We start from the raw sequence: 23,496 nt of genomic DNA, 5'->3' as shown, positions 1-23,496 counted from the left end.
GAAGAATTGCATTTTTATTTGTGATAAAACCCATAGATAGACTATACATACAGGTTACATAAAAACACATGAGGATGATAATTAAAGCTAATATACAGTGTTGGATAGGCAGTGTGATTGAGGAACTACATATTTATTGTATACAGTGTCATTAATGTCAATAACTCTTTTCTTAGAAGCACCTCTTGCACAAAGAGTATGTTTTAGCAGTTAGTAATAGTACAAACATGTTAAAAATACTATTTATAGAACTACAACCTCAAAACATTCAGTCAAATTTGATCTCATGGATTGGTTTACCACTTGATAAATGGCCCTGACTTACAACGACCTTTCAATAACACACCAAGGAGAAGCAACAAGAAGCCCATTACTTGCAGAAGCAATTACAGAAAATCACTTTGGAACAGTAGCACCGTTCCACATTATAATATGCACATTTGTTGTATTGCACCTTCCTGAGTTGAACTTTGAAAACAATAGCCATACAAAACACCAGAATGAATGAATTCATCCTAGGCTGGGCCTTTACTGGTGGTAGTAGTAATCTTGTCCGTCATAGCCATCATAGCCACGCCCCTTATAATAGCTGTACTCATCCTCATAGGTTCGGTAATTGTCCCCACGAGGTTCCCCATTCTCATTTTCATAGACTTCATAGCCATTGTCGTATTCATTGGTGCCTGTTTGTTCGTACTCCCCCTCATATCCAGTGGTGGTGGTTCCCCCAAATGGAGGGGTGCTGGTCCTGTAGACCTTCTGTGGTGGAGTTGTAGGTGCAAACCCTCCATTTGGAGAGGTTGTTGTCTTAGAGCCACCCTTGTCCTGCTCTCCAGCCACCGTGGTTCCTTCTGCATTGACTTCTTCTTCCCCTTCTTCTCCGTTGTCTCCGCCACTGCTGCCATGGCCGTTTTCTGCCTCTGTGCTGTTGGAGCTGGTGCCGTTGATGCCTTGCCCATTTTCATCCACTTCTGCTTCATTTTCTTCGTTTTCATTTTCTTCCTCTTCTTCTTCTTCTTCTTCTTCTTCATCACTTTCCTCTTCTTTTGTAGCCTTGCCTTTTATATCCCCAGCCTGTACAGAAAAGTTTGGAAGAATCCAAATCTAGGTGTGAAATATGTAAAACTTAAGGCCATCATTTCAGCTAACACAGGCTGTACTGACAGCTTTGTTCTGGATGTAATTTTGAATTGAAGCCAATTTAACTTACAAAAAAATTGGTGGGGGTTTTAAAAATTCAGAATTAGTACCTTCATCATTGGGTTTTGATGGGGGAAACTGTACCCGATAAATAAGCCTTCTTTGTGGGAGATGCTTCCTATAGCTTTGCCCCTCACTCTCTCTGTGTTGGAATCCTCTTCCCTGAAATGCAATGGCATCTCTCAGGACCTTTTATCCATTGCTAAGATGCTTGTCCTTAGTATTCTGTTATAATGTAGAAAGTCAGTGTAATAACATGGGAAAAGAACTTGCCTGGGAAAAGATCTTTCCTTATTTGTAAACAGGGAAATTGTATCTGTTCTCACTTTTTCGATGAGCTAATGAAGATAATATAAAATACGTTGTGCCGTAGTGTTGGGACAACCTTAGACTTCAGTAAAGAAATGAAATCAGATTGAAAATTTTGGGGGAATTATTACCTTCTTGGGAAGTCGGATTGCAGCTAGACCTATATTCCCTGTTCCAGGGGTGGGCTCCTCTCCATAGCCAAGTGTTGTAGTAGAAAGGGTTGTGTTCTCAGCCTCGGATTCTTCATCTTCATTTCCATCAGAGTCTTCATTCTCTCCATTGTTTTCTTCTTCATTTGAAGTCCCCTGGTAAAAAAAGCCAGAGCAAGAAAAGTTACCTTAACTGGAAGGTAACTCAAGATTTGTTGGAGTCATGAACCATCACTGGGGAAACATTTGTATCCCTCAGCCAGCTCATCACCCAACGTTGGCAATTCTGCTTCCTCTTATGCCATTTGCACTTCTCACTTCTAAGAACTCAACTCAAAGTTATCTCACCCTATTGACCTCACTATACTGTGTTTTAGCTATTTCTGCATTCTATTTAATCAACTCAAAAATATTTGTGTAATAATTTCCACATATCTGAGTATATGGTATCATACCATACATGGCTTAGGCTCTCAAAGTCTTATTAATAACTACTAGAACATGGCAGTAAATTAATTATTGTGTTTGCTAACAAATAAGCTGAGAACTTTATACTTACTTTTTAAATTTCTTCTAGCAGCCCTGTAAGTTAGGATTATTGCTCTCACTCTTCAGAAAAGGAAAGTGAGCTCAGAAAAGCTAAATAACCTGTTTAAGGTCTTATAGTAAGTGATGAAGCTGTATCTTTCTAACTCAAAAAGCTGAGCCCCTTCTAATGTACCATGATGGTTTTCACAATGACAGGGATTTATATGAATTGTACACACCTACACCTAGGATTTTTTTTTCCAGAAAGGAATTTTCTATAGAAACATTTCAAACAGATTGACTGCATATTTTATTTACTACCAAAAAATAAGTGAATATATTTCATGTGCTTTGATGTTTAAAGAAAAAAGGGTATATTTAATTCAAAATCCATCTGCCAGTATGTAGGTCAGTACTGTTCCATATGCAGTATTCAAAAAATTTCAGGCATTTGACATGAAATCAATATTCCTGTATGATGAAGAGACTAAACACTCCAAGAAATCCTTAGGTGTATATTATGTTATTGCATGAAAATGTTTTTAAAAAAAATCACTTGTCAAATTATGTTTATTGTAATCTTTAACATTTTATTATTTTGCCTTTATTCCTTTTTGTTAGGCAATTGCTTGTTAACTGAGTTAATTTCCCAATGTAATTCATAGCTAGTATTAAATTCAGGATTTCATACATATAGAATTTATTTACTTTAAATGAGTACTGGAAAATTGAATTCATTTCAATGTATTTTTAAAAAGATTGTGATGTTAGGATAACTTTAACCAGGCATCCTATATTTTGACTTCAAAACAAATAAAAAAAACTCAGATTTAGCTTGCCTTATTACTAAAACAAAGTGACTAAAGAAGAATATATTTGTTCCATCAAATTTGTAAATTCCACTATTTCAATGAACTCTTGAGACTACTAGAGTCCACCCAAAACAGTCTCCAAGCTAATTATGTCAAATATCCCACAATTACCATACTGTTTATTTTTTTCATGTTTATGCTTTAGTCCAACAGACTAAACCTTTCAAAGGTAGAAGGAGGAAATATCCTTGGAGTAGAAGAATATGCAAGGTGGGTCCTGTTCCCTCATTTCACAGATGAAAAGTCTGAGGTCCAATGGGATAAATGACTTGTATGAGGTCAAAGAGATAGCAGTTCATTAGTGGCAGGGTCATGACTAAAGGCCCAGACTCTCAACTCATAGACTTCTACATTTTCTCCTAAAACACTCTTTCTTTTCCTAGATACTTTATTTAAGGATGTCCTGCTGCAATAAGTTAAAAATGAAAATAGGTCAGTCTGTTGATGGGTATTAGGCCTCAAATATCTTATTGAATAGAAAAATTAGCAATAATTTGTGCTTAAAAATGTATTATTAACCTCCTAGAATCTAGGGTAAAATGACTGAAAGAAACGAGTATTGGTGAGAATGTGGAGCAGTGGAACTCTCATATCCTGGTAGTGGAAGTTTACATCAGTACATCTGCTTTGGAAAGTCATTTGGTTGCATCTACTCAAGTTGAACATATGCATACCTTTTGACTTAGAAATTTCACTTCTAGCCAAGAACATACAATGGAGAAAGGAAAGTCTCTTCAACAAATGGTTTTGGGAAAACTGGACAGCCACATGCAAAAAAATGAAAGTAGACCATTACCTTACACCATACACAAAAATTAACTCAAAATGGATTAAAGACTTGAATGTAAGACCTGAAACCATGAAACTTCTAGAAGAAAATATAGGCAGTATGCTCTTCGACATCAGTCTTAGCAATATATTTTCAAGCACCATATCTGACCGGGCAAGAGAAACAATAGAAAAACTAAACAAATGGGACTACATCAAACTAAAAAGCTTCTGTAAGGCAAAGGAAACCAGGAACAAAATGAAAAGACAACCTAACAATTGGGAGAAGATATTTTCAAAGCATACATTTGATAAGGGGTTAATCTCCAAAATATATAAAGAACTCATGCATCTCAACAACAAAAAAACTAACAACCCAATTAAAAAAATGGCAAAAGATGTGAACAGATATTTCTCCAAAGAAGATATACAGATGGCCAACAGGCACATGAAAAGATGTTCAACATCATTAACTATCCGGGAAATGCAAATCAAAACTACCATGAGATATCACCTCATGCCCGTCAGAATGGCTATAATTAAGAAGACAGAAAACAACAAGTGTTGGAGAGGATGTGGAGAGAAGGAAACTCGCATACACTGCTAGTGGGAGTGCGAACTGGTGCAGTCACTATGGAAAACAGTATGGAGATTCCTCAAAAAATTAAGGATAGAACTACCATACAATCCAACTATTCCACTACTGGGTATTTATCCAAAGAAGGTGAAAACACCAATGCGTAAAGAAACACGCACCTCTGTGTTCATTGCAGCGTTATTCACAATAGCCAAGACTTGGAAGCAACCTAAGTGCCCATCAAGGGACAAATGGATAAAGAAGATGTGGTATATATACACAATGGAATACTACTCAGCTATAAGAAACAATGAAATCCAGTTATTTGTGACAATATGGATGGACATTGAGGGTATTATGCAAAGAGAAATAAGTCAGAGAGAGAAGGTCAAATATTGTATGATCTCACTAATCAAGTAGCAGATGATAACAACAACAAACAAACACATAGAGACAGAGATTGGATTGGTGGTTACCAGAGGGGAAGTGGGGAGGGAGGAGGGCGAAAAGGATAATTAGGCACATGTGTGTGGTGATGGATTGTAATTAGTATTTGGGTGGTGAACATGAGAACATGATGTAATCCATGCAGAAATAGAAGTATAACGATGTACACCTGAAATTTATACAATGTTATAAACCAATGTTACTGCAATAAACAAAAAATTAAAAAAAAAAAAAGAAATTTCCCTTCTAGATAAGATGGCCTCCAGAGAAGAATGCATATATTCACCAGAAGGTGTACTAGAATGTTTATAGCAGCACATTTTGTAATAGCCCAAACTCGGAAACTATGTGAATGAGAATGAACAATCTACAACTAGAGAACAATATGGATCAATCTCTGAAGTTGAGAGTGGAAGAGACCACATGCGGAAGTGTATATGCTGTATGATTCCATATATATAATACACGAAAAGAGGCAAAAGTGATCTATCTGTTAGGAGACAAAATAGTGGTTGCCCTTGGTGGGGCTTGGTTAATCAATGGAATGGAGCACAAAGCGTGTGCTGCTTTTTCATGTGGCTGCTGATTACACTTGCGTGTTCAATTACTGACATTTCAATGATCTATATATTTATGATAAATGTGTTATACATGTATGTTATATTTCAATAAAATTTTTTTCAAAGTGAAGGCAAACAGTTTAGGAGTGGAAAAAAAATATCTGATCATCAAATAGAATAAGCCTAAGTACCTTCTCATGTGAACACAATTCCTGGGCACTCTGTATTTAACCTGAATTGCCAATGAAATTTTAGGGAAGAACTGGGGAAAAAAAGAGATTCTAAATTTTCTTCAGGATGGAAGGCTCCCAGTTTTATTTATCTACTTTTCCAATAGCATTTTTTTTTTTTTTTTTGCTGAGGAAGATTTGCCCTGAGCTAACATTTGCTACCAACCTTCCTCTTTTTGTGTGAGCCACTGCCACAGCATGGCCACTGACAGAAAAGTGGTGTAGGTCTGGGCCTGGGAACTGAACCCGGGCCACCAAAGCAGAGCGTGCTGAACATCACCACTAGGCCACTGGGGCTGGTCCTCCAATATCACTTTTAATGAATAATCTTTGGAGCATTTATTCCTCTGAAGTTTCAAAATGAAACCACTAAATATTTTCTAGGCACCATATATGTGTAAGACTCTGTGCTAGGCAGTGTGAGGACATACAAAAGAGGGTATAGCACAGGTCTTTCCCAAAGCCAGGATTGCAGCCTGTGGGCCCTACTCCCCTAGGTTGTGTGCAGTTGGAAGATAAGTTTTGGGAGGACCATAAATGTTCAGAGATTGTTGACAAAATTTTGGGCATGTATTATTTCATCAGAGTCCTAAAAGAGTCCTAATTTTTCTCCATCCCCAACCATCATCACGACAAATGAAGACCCATTGCTGAAAGGTACACAGTCTAATTGGGAAATCTAGCTGGCAAGGCAATTTACAACCACTGTACAGCAAACAGCTGTAGTGAAATGGATTACCCTAGCTTAGTTCTTTTTTTGTGTGTGTGTGTGGAAGATCAGCCCTGAGCTAACATCCATGCTAATCCTCCTCTTTTTGCTGAGGAAGACCGGCTCTGAGCTAACATCTATTGCCAATCCTCCTCCTTTTTTTCCCCAAAGCCCCAGTAGATAGTTATATGTCATAGCTGCACATCCTTCTAGTTGCTGTATGCGGGACGCCGCCTCAGCATGGCTGGAGAAGCGGTGCATCGGTGCGCGCCTGGGATCCAAACCCGGGCCGCCAGTAGTGGAGCGCACGCACTTAACCGCTAAGCCATGAGGCCGGCCCCCTAGCTTAGTTCTTATGTAAAACTTCTGTGTGGAGCTTCTGGCAAAATTTTGTGGGATTTGGTAGGTGGCATTTTTTCTGGTACTGGATTGACATTCCTGTAAGGCCTTCCTTTAAACTATCAGGGTAAATTATGGTACTGGAAATGGTACTTTTATGGTTAAAAAAAATCAAACTAATGATTTGTCACTTTTAAGTTCCCACTCCATTTTGTTTTCAAGATAGCAGACATTTATCCATGATCCATTTTTGACTGTCATTGTCCATTCATAAATAGCACCTAAGAATACCTGAATTTAGAATGTTCCCAAACCAGTGGATAGCTATAATTGACTATCCAGGAAAATATACCTAATTAGTATGTTTCCTTGGGCAAGGGTTTCAGTTATAAACAAGTTAGCACAATTTCAAAGATATAGAGATGGATTTTAGCCATGAACTACACTAATTTGCAGTACTATAAGGGAAGATATTTATACATCTTGAGTATTTGCATTTCTGTAAGAACATAAATTTTATTGTTAGACAAAAAGTCATATGAAATTCCTATTAAAAAGAACAACCCTGGGGCTGGGCCGGTGGCGTAGTGGTTAAGTTCATGCAGTCCACTTCAGAGGCCCGGGGTTCTCAGGTTCAGATCCCGGGTGCCAACCTACGCACTGCTTATCAAGCCACGCTGTAGCAGGAGTCCCACATATAAAGTAGAGGAAGGTGGGCATAGATGTTAGCTCAGGGACAATCTTCCTCAGCAAAAAGAGGAGGATTGGCAACAGACGTTAGCTCAGGGGTAATCTTCCTCACCAAAAAACAAAACAAAACAAAACAAAACCCTCCTTTGTGGGTCAAGAAGAGCAAATGAATCACAATAACACCGTACAGGATAGAAGATTAACTTTCGTATACTACCCACTTAGTAAATTGAGTTTTTTAACTTCAGTCCTTAAAACAAGTATTACACTGAATTTAGGATTATTATGTACTGCTCTTTTACCGTCACGTTCTATCCACCTAAATATAAACAATACTTTCGTTTTTATCAGAATTTACACTTCTTTCACTTAAAATGGAGACAATTCTGTTTTTGTGTACCACTTATAGGTAACTCTATCCCCAAACTGTAATAGTGTTTTAAACAGGTCATTTTAGTTGATTCTAGTTTAAATAACATTTTACTTTCCAAAATAGAAGACTGTGGGCAGTTGGTAAGCTGGCAATGGCTATTTGCTGAGTCCAGACTACAGTAGACTAGTTTCCTATTTGTTTTTTGTGCTGCCTGGTTTGTTATGAAGAAACTTCAGAAATTTCTTACCTCTTCTTCCTCCTCCTCTTCTGAGCTATCACCATCTCCATTTTCTTCAGATGAGTCACTACTGCTCTAAAAATATATGTATATGAATTTATATACATATGAATATATAAACATATACATACATGTACACACATTAACACATACACATGTATATGTGTATACACACATGTATGTGTACACGTGTATGTTCATAGACATGTATGTGTGTATATGCACGTGCATATATACACACATATATATACACATATATTCAACATCAAAGAAAATTTCCTGCTGACTAAAATAAGATTAAAATACACACAAATATTTACTCAAACTAATTAGTTACTGTCTTGATTGATTTATTTACCTAGAACAGTTCCCATGCAAATGTGAGAGAGGTGTGGAGATTGGGCGTATATAAAATGAGGTTAGAGAGAAGGAGGTATTTTACAATGATTTAGATATGAATTGAGATATTCCATTTTCAACCACAAAATCATAGGCGATATGTTGAAACATTTTGTATGTAAAAACTAGAGCAATGAATTACAGAATTGCTTAACTCTGAGACAACAAGAAGATTATCTGGTCCAATTTATTTTACAGAGAAAGAATCTGAAGCCCAGAACAGTTGTGACTTCTCCAACCCGTTCAAGGCAAATCTGGGGCTAAGACTTAGATCACATTGTTTTATTTTCATTATAAAATATAAGTGTAATGATGATTAGGCTTACTATAAAATATAAGTTGTTACTGGATGATTCTCTTAAATAATGAGCTCTCCTGGTGAATTTAAACTAGAATTTGACTTGAAATTAAATTTGCGTATAATTTTTAGTATCTTTCAATCTAATTAAAGCTAATGGCTAAAATAAGGTTATATATATATATGTGAGGTTATATATATGAGGTAAAAGTTATATAAGGGAAAAATAATTTCATTTACTCATTTAGGAGATTTATAGAGTACCATTCCTCTAAAGAGCTCCATTTTAAATGAGAATAAATTAAACTAAGGGGTCTGTATATAAAAATATAAGTTAATAAGCTTTGTTACTTTTTAAAAGGAGATGTAAATCTGAACATCTGTTATCAGAGCCTTTAAGACAGTAGAAGAGATCTTCATCTTTCTCCCAATGATAACCCAAATTAAATTCTCCTTCTTTTTTTGGAACCACCCCAATGGCACTAGGTATATAAATGGATACCCAACTTAAGATTCTGTCATTTTCTGCCCTGCAAATTTTAGCTTTGATTCTGATGACCCAGTTAAGTATCCTGGGTCTTAGACAATACAGCTGCAGAAGACCTCAGGGTTAGAGATCAGATACGAGGAAACCCTCATGCCCTGGTCCTGCTCAGAGCTGTCCCTGTTGGGCTCATTCTTCAGGTGGCCACACTATCCACCCAAGAAAAGGGAATGCTTGTCCCCTTGAGCCAAGAATAACCTTGGGTGGAAAAGAGAATAGTTAGACCTGTTCTTCCACTGCCATGACCTTCATGGTTGAGCCTTCCCTATTCAGCCCAGAGAGTGAATAACACATAATATTGTATTTGAACCATTTCTATTTGTTAGTTAAATTATATATAGAGGACAGCATATTTATGCAGCACATTTTGTCTCAGTGGGAGTGTTTTAGTCATTTTACAAGCTTCCTCACCTCTAGCCTTCTTCCTACCCCAACCACATTACTCTTCAATTAGTATCTGCAGTGAGAACAATTTTAAAACTGCATGAAATGCCTTGAAGACTTGGCATTTTCTTATTTTCCTTTCTTTCATTTATGCCTTATTACCAATTTGTCACTAAGTCCTATTGATTCTTATGGAAGTCTTTCAAATACATAATTTTATTTTTACCTTCCTCTCCCATCACTCCCTTTATTCAATCCTAAATCATATATTCCAGGCACTGTACTGAGAATGAGGGTCATAGCAAAAGATGAAGTTGGAAATGTGGGCAGCTTTCCTGTGTCAAGCATTGTGATAGCTGAGATGAATCCAATAAAAGAAATATGAGAGAAAGTTTTTGCCCTCTAAGAGTTTACACACTAATCAAATATCATTTGAATCATAAAAAACAATTTCCTCAATTAAAAATGCTTAAGGTATAAGCTTATTTATTCTTCCATTTCTACAGCCAAGCAGATAGATAAGCTATAGGAAACTGTTAATAGCTTTGCAATCAATATAACATGTTTCATGCAAGTTGGTATTTTAGAAATGATTATATATAAACACAGATGTGCTTGAATAAAATATAAATTTCAAAGCTAATACAGTTTAATGCATTTTTGGGTGACAATTTGGGCACTAGATGCTTAATAGACTTAAGAGAATAAATAAAGAACTATGGAAAATATAAAAATAGACATGTAAGAGGAAAAATCTTGGAAATCAAACTTTGTCAAGTAGGAGGATGGATCATAAATACTAGGTCAGACTGTTGGATGGGGAGATATATTTTGTTGGATTCTATTTTAAAACAACTCTCTTACTTACAAATTCTACATTGGTTGAGATGGACTTACCTGCATATAATTTGTGGAAATTTTATGTATTAAAGATCTGTGAACTTTGAGTCTATCGATAATGAAAAATATAACTCCTCTTCATCTTTTCACTATGGACATTTTTAATTGGACCACACATATATATCTATAAAAATTTCTAGGTGGGAAAATCTTTATGTACTTTATATTTTAGAAAAGTTGAGGAGGAGCTATTGAGAAACTTAAATTTATTATCATTTCTGTTTAGTTTAAGAAAGAAAACAAAGTGAAGTTTCAAATGAGCACTGTTTATTTATGGGCCTGAGGTGAACCAAAGAATGGAAGATAATTCTGAAAAGCCACAACTCTTGTATCACTTGTGCTCATATTTCTGTGGCTGCACACATTCCCCATAATTATTATGGTGCTAGAAATACTTTAAGATGATCGTTTCCAATCATTGTATGAGTTAGAGATGGGTTAGCCCAACATATGGTAGGATGCTATGCCAAGCCACTGTGCTGAGGCATCGTTTTCAGCATCTTGACTGTTTTTAGTGTCTCAGGAGTCCTGGGCCAAATGGTGCATAATTGGTGCCCTGAACCCAAACTGTATGGTAATAAAAATAGCACAATTCTGGTTTGTTGTATATTTAAAATCAACACCACACCCTCCAGTTTTCAAAGGCCCTCTTCACAGGTAACCCAGTAAAAACAGAAACTTATTTTTAGTGTTTAGTTATTTTCCTTTTTGTTTACAAATTTTAAGGATGTTTTGTTTTTCCCACAAGCTTTTTAGTTCATTTCATGAAATTCTCTCTTTCCTCTGCAGGTCTTGAGCCACACTTCCATTACAATTGTGCTCCAACGTATGACACACTGCTCTAGCGACCCACACAGGTCAAAGGTTCAGAAGATGTTCAGCAACTACCATTGATTATCCAGAATTTTCTTAATGATCTTTACTGTTTATGAAGTCAATTTTTTCCCCTACCAATTAAAGGACTCTAAATTATTGGATGTAAAGCAACTGTATGACAGTATTGAATCAACAATAACATGACTATTAGTGGCCTTATCACTGACTTAATTGTCAACAATTGATAAAATTGTCCACTTTTGTCAGTGAATTAGTCAAAATACCTGAAATCAATGTGCCAACGTTTTTGCTTTTCTTGTATCATTCTAGACTGGGCCCAAATGAATTTACTGCGTGTGTGTGTATCTCTGCTTTAAAAGGTAACTTAGGAATAAATTTTATTTTATTATAGTAAAAACAAACTTTTTGTAGTAAGTAGTCTTTCTGGCTGAATTTCAGTGACAGCTGAATTGAGGTATTTTGTAGTTAAATTTGATTCCCTTTAAATTGTAGTGCGTGAGAAGGAAAATTAACTTTTATACTTACCTGAACTGGAAATCGTTTTAGAGGAGGATAAAAGTAGGCATGCTTGTAAAGAGAATATCGTGGTCTATACTTAAAGACCTGCATAAAGAAAATAAATGATATATTCACGTTTAATGTGCAGTAAATCTAGAGTAAGTATAGTCAGGCCAAGGAAGTATGCTAAAATTAATTACCCCATTTTGTTCAGAATCCTCTAATTTGGTTCTTCGATGCAAATTTTTCATCTGTTTAAAAGAACATTTAGTTATTGTATATTCTTTCTTTTACATAAAAAGACAGAAATGGAAATAACTACAGCTTTTTAATAAAGAACTTACTGAGAGAGCACAGGCCATTCCCAAAATGCTGAGCAAAATGAAAGCAGTCTTCATTTTGGTGATTGCTTCTGGAATTAATGAAGTGGTAAAGTTAATAAATATTAAAACTGAGTGTAATTTTTTTCCTCATACTAGAAGATTAAGTATTTGATTTGCTTTTATCTATGTCCAGTTATAGTTTCGACTAATTAAGACCAAATTTCTACTTTTGTTTTAAATTTCTTCCTTCTATTTAAATGCTAGAAGACTGATTTTACCTATTTGAATAATCTTGAGTTCCATATTTGGTTTTAACCTATTTGCTATGATCTGTCATTGGAAGGCCATTTCATCACTGCAAGGGGCTTGCATGCTTAGCCTACTTCATACTGGGGCAAGGAGGCCTCCTAATATTATTGACAGGAATATCAGCTAAGTGAGCTGAATTGTTACCATAGTTATGTGACCTATTTTCTTTGTTTATAATTAAAAACTAAGCAAAAATTGAATACATTTAAATGATTGCTTTTACATCAATGATCCTACAGGCAGTTTCCAGCTTCTATATAGATTTTGAACTAAAAGTTCATTTGCAAAATGAGACTAGGAGCCATTTTCCTATGCATATCTTAGAACACTTGGTATTTTTGTTATGCATGTGAAATGATCCATATTATGTGAAATACTATTTTCTTAGCATGTAGCACTGAACAGCCATGTCTAAGGATGATTCTATGAGAAGAGTTCATCAGAGTTTCACCTTGGGACATCAGGAGCAAATTTCCTCAAATTAGGTTGTTCTCCAGCTCCACTTAAGCTTTCCCTCACTAGTGTGGGAGACTATCATGGGATGGATCAGGGGATCCCAGGGTCAGGGCAATGGGCATGATGAAGACGCCAATTCTGTGGAAGAATTGAAGATGCAACTCTCAGAGTGGAAATAGTTCCCGGACAGTCCTGGGGATTGCAGCCATGTGAAGATCTCAGTTCCACTTACGTTCCTCATAAGTAAAAGGAGAGAGATTGACATCCTATCCTATTTAAATTTTATTCTATTTGATAAAATTCCATATTAATGGAGGTTAAACAAACTTAGCTGAACACTTAACAACCCCCCACTTGCACTGACATACACATTTAACTGAGTGCTTTCTCAAGCAGAGTGACAGCACTGGCAACATTTTAGAAGCAATAAGTAACAGTGATGGTAATTTTCCCATACACAGATGGAAAAGTAATGTATAAAATGTATAAAACCCATGTCATATACTGTACCTTGAAGGTTGATTTTGCATTTTGTCACCATTAGCCAAGATTTATTGCATTCTGATTGAGTATCTGACACTAAAATAAATATTACATTGAGTAAGTCTTGAGGCCTGGAGAAGGTATTTGGGTCCTAAGTCACACTATCTGTGGCAGAGTGGGTCTTTTGATTTTGATGCCTACACACTTCCTCAAAGTCTCTCTATTTTAGTAAAAGTTCTTTTCTTTTCTTTTCTTGAGGTTGTATTGGTTTATAACATTGTGTAATTTCAGGTGTACATCATTATATATCAGTTTTTGTACAGACTGTATTGTATTCACCACCAATAGTCTAATTTTTATCTGTCACCATACATATGTGCCCCTTGACCCCTTTCACCCACCCCTTTCTTCCCCTTTGGTAACTACCAATCTGTTCTCTTTATCCATGTGTTTATCTTCCACATATGAGCGAAATCACACAGTGTTTGTGTGATGGCCACATGGGGACAAAACGGCTTTGCCCCTGAAGGGGGCTCATCTGTTTAAGAAGTTTCATTGCTATCAGGGTACTTGGAATAATACTTTGAACTTTGCTGCCCATGGTTGAGCTCACCAGCCTGGAAAATTATTGCTTTGCAGCCTTATGAAAAGAGTTGGCGTATTTAAAATATTTATAATATCTAAAAGAGCTAAAAACTTAAATACAGAGAACTGTAGAAAGAGTTTTGATTACATAAATTTCTCATAACAAACCATAAAAACAACTAGATGAAAACATAGCAGGAATAATATAAAAAGAACCAAGTGATTCAGGTAGGCAGCAATTGGCTGCCTACATAAATCTCATTTTATTTACTTTGTGACTCATCAAAAGCAAAGACCTCTATAGTGGCCCCAACTAACCCAGACAACAATTCAAACATTCTTAAAGGATAGTTTTGAGAATCTAATTACAAGTTTTTTTTAAGGAAGAGTATGATAAACTGTCAACGTTATTTATTTCTCTAGTACTGTGTATTTTTCCAAACTGATTTTAGAGCTATAGGATATTAACACTTTGAAATTGAATGTATAACATATTAAAAAGATATTGTATCTGATTGAAATACAGATTAGGCATAACTTACGGAGAAATCTGCAGAAATCAAGGCAGATTTGCAAATGCAAAATAGTATTTCAGTCAGGTTATCTTGAATGCACCAGAATGAGGAAACAAATAGTTATCTGTGAAAGAATCTAAAATCTGAGGTACTAGTTTAATGGTAAACAAGTGTTAAATTACATAGCCATTCTATACAGGGCAATATTAGCAATATTTAAATAAAAAATTCAAAGCCATATTCAGAGATATAAAACATGGAGTGTTTGATTTTAAGATAGTGAAGCTGGTGTATTAAATCTTACCCGTTCGCAGTCCTGGAGTGAGGAGGCAGGCTCACAGGAGTGAGTGACACAGATTGAATATTTCCTCTGCTCTCTCACTCACTCATTCACTTGCTCTTGCTGGCTATAAACTCTTCTTTGCCTTCCAACAGCCAATCACTGTCATGGCCAAGGTGATGTCAGAACGTGGATTCTCACCAGAAAAACCCCAAACTTCAACACTTTTTCAAGACACAGGCTCAGTTGAATAAACATGAAATGTGGTTCTAGTGCCAAGAGGTTTGCATTGTGGAATTTAATTGAAGGTTTAGATGAAGATGAATAGCTTGAGTTCTGGATATATATAATAATATACTGAATTTGAATTAAAATAAACAGCAAAAGATTTAACCATTTAAAAATTTCATAATTATCCAAGCTTTCACTATGTTGAAAGAAAGGAAAATTTACTGTCATCAGAAACAAACCTACATTATTAGTTTAGTAAAAAAAAATAAATTAAATAATGAAGGAAGCTGATGAACAATTAATATTTTGATATGAATTATTTTGTATTTTTTCCTGAAATATGCTTCAATGACTCATAAATTAAAATTGATATAATTAAATGTCAGGGTTTATAAGACACATCTGCTAAAATATATTGCTGAGTATAAAAGTTAGAACTTTTGAGGATCATGCTGCTGAAAGGCAGGTTTCATTTTTTGATTTGTAAAATAAACCTTTTTAGATTATCTATTAAATGTTCCCTTTCTGTTGTGCAAGTGATGTCACCTCATTTTATTTTCTTGGGCTTCTGTATACCTCTTTTCTGTTCATTTTCATATTTAATTTTTTCTATATGGTATAGGAAAAAAATGATTAGAGCTGGCAAGGATGACCTGTTGTTATTGAAATGATTCATGAAAACCAAACCCTCAAGGAACTGATTGACAAACTAAAGTACTAAGTTTTTAATTTGCAAGGGAGAATTAGCTTAATAGCCAGCATATTCTCCTTGTCTAGTGTGAAGTCTACCTGAGAAACCAAACATTAATAAATATCATTTTTAAGTGTGTGTGCCAGTCATCCTGTTAGATGTTTTGGATAAATCAGCTTTTATTTCAGAAAAGTTGCTTAGAAAATATAGACTCATAAAAAGAGAAATTGGATAGCCTACTTGAATTCAATTCAACTGCATCGATTTAGTTCAATTTACCAAACCTTAAATCATTGAGTTTTCCACTGAACCAGGACAATGGAGAGCCAATGTTCCAAGGCACAGAGAGCCAAATATAAGGAAGATCTGGTGTCTGTCTTTAATAATTTCACAGTTGTGTAGAGAAACAGACATATATCCCTAGGCACAGAAATCAAAATATCTACAAGGTTTAGAGATGCTGTGGAAGTAGGGAGGTTTAATTCTAAATGACAAGAGAGCAGTGGAGCTGGACCCTTACGTCAGAATAGGAATCTGCTACGTTATCAATAAGGAACGGTTGATCAAGAAGGAAGAGGAAAGCATTCTCGGGAATGGGTTTAAAGGATACAGAAAAGTATGAATAACACAACAACACCATCTAGTATTTGCTGAGCGTTCTCATGCTAGTTCTTCACTTGAGCTATTTCATTCATCCTTCATACACACAGAAAACAATTCTATGAGATTATTCCCATTCTACAGGTGAGGTGAGAGAAGCACAGTGATGGCAAGTATGCCCTGAGCTACATGGCTAGTAAATGGGGGAATCTAGGGATCAAAGTGAAGTCTAATTCTACAGTCTGCTTTTAATCGCTATATATCCTTGCTGGCACATTCGGAAGACTTCAGTGAGTGAGTAGATTGGAATATAGTGAGTAGAATTAGTGACAGATGAGAGTGGTCAGATAGGCAAAGACCAGGAGATGGAGGGGGCTGTAGGTTGCACTAAGGAGTATGGACTCCATCATGGAAATGAGAGAACACTCAAGGGTTAAAGCAGAAAAATAAGATATTTATATTTGCAGTTTGGAAAAATCTTTTATTGACAAGGCACAGCTGGGATGAAGAAGGCAAGATTGTAATGGAGAAGGAGAGCTTCAAAAGCTATTTTAGTGGTCCAGGAAAGCAATGATAAAGGTCTGAACTAAAGCAGTAGCAGTGGCGATGGGAAAGATGGAAGAAATGAGAGAGATGATAAATAGATAAAAAGAATAGGACTTAATAGAAGCAAGAGAAGTGGAGAAGCCTAGGATGACTTCCGGATTTATGGCTTGGGTAATTTTGTGAGTGGTGGGACCATATCTCATGAGATCTCTAGCTAATCCAGTCAAGGTCTACCTATAAACTGACTAGATGGGTTCACGCACGCTCATTGGAACATTCTTTCTAAGGAGTAATGCTAGAGAAAAAAAAATAAGGGATCCTTACTAATGCTGCTTTTTCTATAATCAGGGCTATTTCAACATTTTTTTATTGCAATCGCATTATCATAATAGTCTTTATTTAAATATTTGTTATAAATCGATTCTCTTAGATGACATATGACCACACTTTCTTCTCATTGGCATACCACAACCAAATTGCACTGTGTAATGAGTCATTTTTGAGAGAAACTCACACTCATTGTGATGTATCCCTCTTTCTTACCTGCCCCACATACTCAGTTGTCAAATCCTATTAACACTACCTCCACAGTTTCTTTGGGATCCAACCTTCTCCCTCCTTTCTTGTTGCCTCTGCCTTTGTTCACGTCCTCATTACTTCTTGCCAGGTTATGGTAGTAATATTCTAATAGTGGGTGTGTTGCCTATTTCCCTTTCCAAATAATTCTGTGGCCACAGGATTTAGAATCGAAGATTGAGTTGAAGTTCTGGTGTGGTCTCTTGCTAGCTTTTGACCTTGGGTAAAACTCTCTCAACCTAAAAAATCTGACCCCAACTTTCCTTTCCAATATCATTTTTTACTTCTTGCCTGCTAGAATACATTTCAAGATGCTCTATATAAGACTGATGAATAGCGAAGTCTAAAAAGTACATAAATACTTTTAAAACATTTTCATGTGAAGTCTCTTTGCAGCTTTTAATTGAAAGCTTAATAACCTAGAATTTTCTGGAATAAATGACAAAATTTCCTCCCTTCATCAGAAAAATGCTAAAATCTTGGTTATGCCAATGTATATTACTAAACTCTTCTACTATTTCTTCCATATCTTCCACATCTACTTTTTCTCTCTGAAACCAAAAGGTAGTATCTAATTTGGGCACTAACCCTCATCTCCACAGTCTTCTCCTTCTCCTGAGCTGTCTCACCAGTAGCCTGGTGGCTCTTTGGTACTCCATCACTGGAAACCTTTCTAGCCAGACTAAGGCTTTATACCCTTTAACCCTCTGAGTTCCAGCATGCATTCTGCCTTCCCTCCAGGCTTACCTGTTCAGCCTTTGCCTAGTTTTTGCATCAATAAGTCTCTGGATCTAGGACTTTATATAATCAGTCAATTGCTATCATCTTTTAAGCTCTTATAAGCCTGGGTGGTGAGGAATACAAGAGACAGGTTTTTTCCCTCCGAGTATAATCCAGTCAAGCTCTCCCTTCTTTCTTCCCTCCCAGGCCTCCCCTGTTTGTGCGAAAGTCAAGTAATACTTTTCCTAACCACCCCCAATTTCCCAGCAAAACTTTTCATGTATCCCATAGCTAGAAATAACAAATACCGAACTTGTATCTAATATAAATTCTTATTTAAGAACCATCACGTTCTCTTACTGTAATATGTGTCCTGGTGTGGTAGGGGTGGTGGTGGACGTGTGTGTCCATGTCATCTGTTTTTTATTGTGAGTTTCTGGAGGGCAAGGACTGTATCTATTTAAATTACTGTATACGGTGTCAGGGAAACCACATCTATGGATATTTACACAAGACTGGAAGATCTCATAGAATCTGACATCAGGTAAACTTTAGTGAGATGTATCAATTCCTTCCCCTTTCTGAAAGAGAAAGCAAAGGTTAACACACAATGCTGTTAGCAGATACTAGATCTAAGGGCAGGGTACTTCTAGACTGTTGTCTGTAATGTGGTTCCTGTCTCCAAGGGAAAGGTCCTGAATTTGTTTCTCTCCTTCCAAATCTTCTTTATTCAAGATTTGGGAGGAGAGAATGAAAGTTCAATCTGGTGGATGTCTCTATAGCCTTCCCAGGTACTTTCTCTACTGTATCATCTACTTCTCCCTGTTGGCTCTCTTTTGTTGGTATTTTCAAGTCTTTTTCATAAAACAGAGAAAATAAAACCCGCCTTCATCCATACACATTCCCACTCAGCTATTCATATATTTCTGTCTTCCTCTTCACAGCCATGTTTCTTGAGAGCTGTCAACGTTTAATGACCCAATTTCTTCACTTTCTACTCATTTTTCAACCCACTGCGTGGGTTGTTTATGAAACTTGTCTCATAAAGGTTGCCAATGACTTCATTCTGTTTAACCAATGAGTTCTTGCTTGTTAACTGGAGTGAACACTTCGCAGTCACTTTCCTAGGTGGTGTTGATAACAGTTGATGCCACTGACTGTTTCCTCCTCTTTCAAATGCCCTACCTACTTACCTACCACATGCGTGGTACTGGATTCCCTGGTTTTCTCTTCCCTCCCCGCCTGCTATTTCTCAACTCTTCCTATGCGCCATTCTTTCTCTAGCTGTCTTTTAGACGTTTATGTTTCCAGGGTTCTGTGCTTGTCTATCTCCTCTTCTCATTCTCCAAAGTCTCTCTAGATGATCTCTTTCATTCCCGTCACTTCACTTACCCATCTGTTTTTTTTAATATGGATTTTCCTCCTGTGCTTCAAGGTCATATATCAAACTTATAATGGAAATCTCCACCTGGAAGTTCCAAAATTACCTCAAATTCCCAGCTGCCCTTCCTCCTGTTTTTTGACCAGTTGCTCAAGCTAGAAATCTGAATGTCATCCTTATCACCTGTTTCTTACCCCTCCCACATGAATGTAGTCCTGTCAATTCCCGTTAATTCTACACCCCTCAAATCTTACTTCCACCCACCCCCACTACCACTGTAGTCTTACTTGAGGCCACTTGTCTCACCTAGGTTATTTATAAGAACTTCTTTACTATCTTTCTCTCCAATCCGTTTTTCACAGTGTGGCCAAAATAAACTTTCTAAAACACCAATAATATATTTTCAATCTCCGCTTAAAATCCTCCATGGCTCTAATACCTTCCGGATAAAATTTAAACTTCTCAGAGTTGCATAGAAGGCCCTTCAGGATCTGGGTCTTACATATGACTCCAGCCCCACCTCTACACTATCCTGCCTCACACTAAACTCAAGTGATACTAAAATATCTCATTTTCTTTCCTATACCCCAGAGCCTTTGTGTGTACTATCTTTGTCTGTCTAGCTCTGATCTGTCACTCAGGACTCAGTTCTGAAGTTATATCCTTCAGGAAGTGTGTCCTGATTCCTATCACCTTGGCTAGGTTGGGTCCCTCTTCTATGTTCCAAAACATTCCTGTGACTGGACTGATCCTTCTCTATTGTGGATGCTTGCTTATCCTCTGGACATATTCGGAGTTGTTGAGCATAGGAGCAGGGTCATATTTACCATTATATTTCCAACCTCTCATCACACTGCCTGAAGTAGGGCATTTAATCAAAAAATATTCTCAAAATAATGGCTGACTGACTAAGAAGGAATGAATGAAAGACAATCTATCTCTGTTTCTCAACCTTTTTTTTTTCATTATTGCCCACTAAGGAGAAAAATTGAATTTAATTTAATGTCTCCACTAAGGAGAGAAATTAAATACTAAGGAATAAGATTTTTGTTGGACAGAGTTGAGCTTCGAAGGGCCACAATCCATTGTGATATCTAAGAATGAGGAAGGAAATCTATAATGATTTCTAGAAGGCTATTCTGTCTATATCTTTACCAGCCACAGTTAAGGAAAGAACAAGCGAACAAAGACTCTTTTCTACATATGGACAGACTGAGGAATAATTTTGACCTTAAACTTTATTTAATAATTTCCTTTGACTCTTTTTGTGTTTTCAGCTAGAAACAAATTTTTACTTACCAGAGTAACAGAGAACCTTCTGTTTCATGCTGTTACCTAATTATTCAGTTACTTTGTGAATAACCTGAATGTTTCATTCATTTTGTGATGTTAAAATGCCTAATATTTTTATCAAACCAGCACATTCTTTAGTGAAGAACTGAGAAATCTGTTCTCAGAAATCATCATTTTGGGGATTCCACAATTGACAAATATAGTCTTTTAGTTACTAGCTGAGGTTGTATTTTTGGTGTTCCTTAGGTTTTCCACTGCCTCGGACCTTCTGCAATGATCTGCGGTAATAACAGTTTGTGATTCCACAAAAAACACATCACTCTTAGTCTGTAGTTGTGGTCTGTTGTACTTTTGTATGATATGGCTCACTCCATTGCATCAACTGTAAAGGTTACAACACCCGTTGGACATCTGAGTCCAGCTGGTCACTTAGTGGACATTTATTGTTATTTGCTTTGGTATTTTTTGCTTGAATGTGTCCGATGTGGATTCTTAGGGATACCTCTGGCCTAATGCATTCCAAATAAGTTTCTCTCTTTTAGAAGAATGATCTTTATATGCAAGTCTCATTTTCTTGAAGCTGATTTTTTTCCCTACTCGGGTTTTCATCTCAATCCTCCAACCTAAAAATTTCTAGTTTTAGATTTTTTCTTTTTCATTTGGTATTTTCTAGTTAATTCATTGCTTTTTTCTATTCCCAAATAACTCTCTGTATTGCTGTCGTGTTACTGTACATTTAGAAAGAATTATTAAATATTGGGTGACTGACTGGTTTTCTTGTATGTGACTCTTCATCCTCTTACTGAGGATGAAGTCTTCCTACTGTACCAGAATTTGAGCTAGGGATGTAAGTTCCTGCCTCCTCCTAATCCTACCCACCACCTCAAAGAATAAAATATCAATTATTTAGATTCAAAGTTTTAAATGCCTAAGAAATGCATTTCTTAGAGGAATTTTTAAACTCGAGATGGTTATCTATATCTTCGTATTCTTCAGGCACAGCCATGCTCAGAGGCAAAAGAGGAGATGACCAGTTTCTCCTCAATTTTTAAAATCGAAAGGAAAACATGATCTTTTGTCACTATCATCACTATCACCATCAAAAATGTGGAAATGCCTCTTTTCACCTGATGCCTGGCAAAGTCTCTCTTTTGGAAAAATAATCTCTATATGTAAAATATGATGCGGATTTTTTTTGCACTTTTAGCTAGAAATATCTAAGAACCTAGAAATAGTCATTCCTTGATAGAAATATAAAATAAAATAACTGCCAAAATAGGCCAGATTCAGTATTCCCATAGTATAAGGAAAATAGTAAGTACAATTATGAGGTGGTGGACTGGAGAGCCCATTAAAATTCAAGTTTTGTGATCTAGTTCCACAAAGTTAGAAAATCTTTCAGAGCACATGGAACTCCTTATTTTACTTTCAATCTGGTGAGCTGGCATTGGGAGAGGATGGCCTCCCTTAGTCCTGTGGCTTTATGTCTAGGGTGGGGGTCAAGAGATTTGCCTACAATTTCAGGCTGATTCACAACCAGAGCCAAGTCCTCCTTGTAATTATGTTTTCCTGCAATAGTTCAAAAGCTCCTGCTCCATATTCAAGTTCATACTTTATTAAAGTAAACGGGCAGAGTCTTTGCTTCTGTTGGTGTTACGGTGTCAAACAGTGAGAAGCTGCCACCCATGAGAGACCAAAATTGGTTTTTGTGGTGGAAGAAGTGTTGGCCACCATGAGAGACAGAAGTTCCCTATGGATTTGGATGTTTTAAATTTGGTAGTAGATTCTACTCAGGACTAGAGAGGACCTCATAAAAGAACAGGTTATTTGAGAACAACCAAAACAAAAGGACTGCGAAGAAGGCAGCAGAGTGTATCAAATGAGGTATTGTCCAACTCACAGGCCCATGGAGAAGTTACAAGCATAATGCTGACAATAGCTGGGGTAGCAGGGGTGAGGGTGGGAGGTGGGAGCAAAGATGGTGGCAGAAAAAGATGGCTCTAATGGAGAACTAAACACCTTACTGTGCCTAATCTACAAAAGGCACAAAACACTCAGAGCTTGACAAAGCTCTTCCATGACACTAGTGGGAGAAATTTTTTTTCCTTGTTTCCTAAAATAAAATGTATATTTCAAGAGAGACTTTGCCTAACACAATCTAGCCATTTGTCTCAAAATTTGAAGAAACATTATAATTTTATAAAACATATTTATGCTAAGCAATAATATTTCATACACCAATAGACTGTAGACTCACTTGTCTGCATAATGGCTGCAAAGGCATCCATTGAAGTAAGAGATTTGTAGCCTCTTAATTTCAGTTTTTTCATAAGGTCCAAATTGATGTTTCTATGAGTCAGTATTATTAGAAGCCATTTCTTCTCTTTGTAAGTCTGTGATGTTGCAGGCAATAGACTCTCCAAAGTTTCTTATTCATCCATCCATCCATTGTTTTCAACACCTAGTATGGACCAGGCACAGTGCCAAATGAATGCTGAGGGTACAAAGGTAATTAAAACAAGAACTTTGTCCATAATTTCTTTGTGAACAGACTAAGGTAAGCTTACTAGTGGCATTTTGATATCTATCTTCTAAGATGCCTAAACAAACCATCAAACAATGCCTTTTACACTATTTCTTCACTTGACATTTTTCGCT

At 36.5% G+C, this 23,496-nt stretch overlaps 1 protein-coding gene and 1 long non-coding RNA gene across 2 annotated transcripts in view; one reads left to right on the top strand and one right to left on the bottom strand.

Annotated features, from left to right (window-relative positions):
• Positions 1-12,445, top strand: part of LOC147916501 (uncharacterized) — a 111,526-nt gene extending 99,081 nt beyond the window's left edge. The window contains exon 4 of the long non-coding RNA XR_015552946.1: positions 11,304-12,445. This is a non-coding gene — a long non-coding RNA (uncharacterized LOC147916501). The remainder of the gene's footprint in view (positions 1-11,303) is intronic.
• Positions 6-23,301, bottom strand: IBSP (integrin binding sialoprotein). Its single transcript, XM_087434563.1, has 7 exons — positions 23,096-23,301; positions 12,194-12,261; positions 12,050-12,100; positions 11,877-11,954; positions 7,999-8,064; positions 1,641-1,814; positions 6-1,074 (listed from the first exon to the last, which is right to left on the bottom strand). The coding sequence occupies exons 1-7, from the start codon at positions 23,166-23,168 to the stop codon at positions 529-531; spliced, it is 1,056 nt and encodes a 351-aa protein (XP_087290689.1). The 5' UTR covers positions 23,169-23,301; the 3' UTR covers positions 6-528.
• Positions 23,302-23,496: the final 195 nt, after the last annotated feature.

Source organism: Ceratotherium simum, chromosome 8 (genome assembly GCF_057802395.1).
Source record: "Ceratotherium simum simum isolate JZ-2026a chromosome 8, ASM5780239v1, whole genome shotgun sequence".
NCBI lineage: Eukaryota > Metazoa > Chordata > Mammalia > Perissodactyla > Rhinocerotidae > Ceratotherium > Ceratotherium simum.
This window is presented reverse-complemented; position numbering and strand designations above follow the sequence as displayed.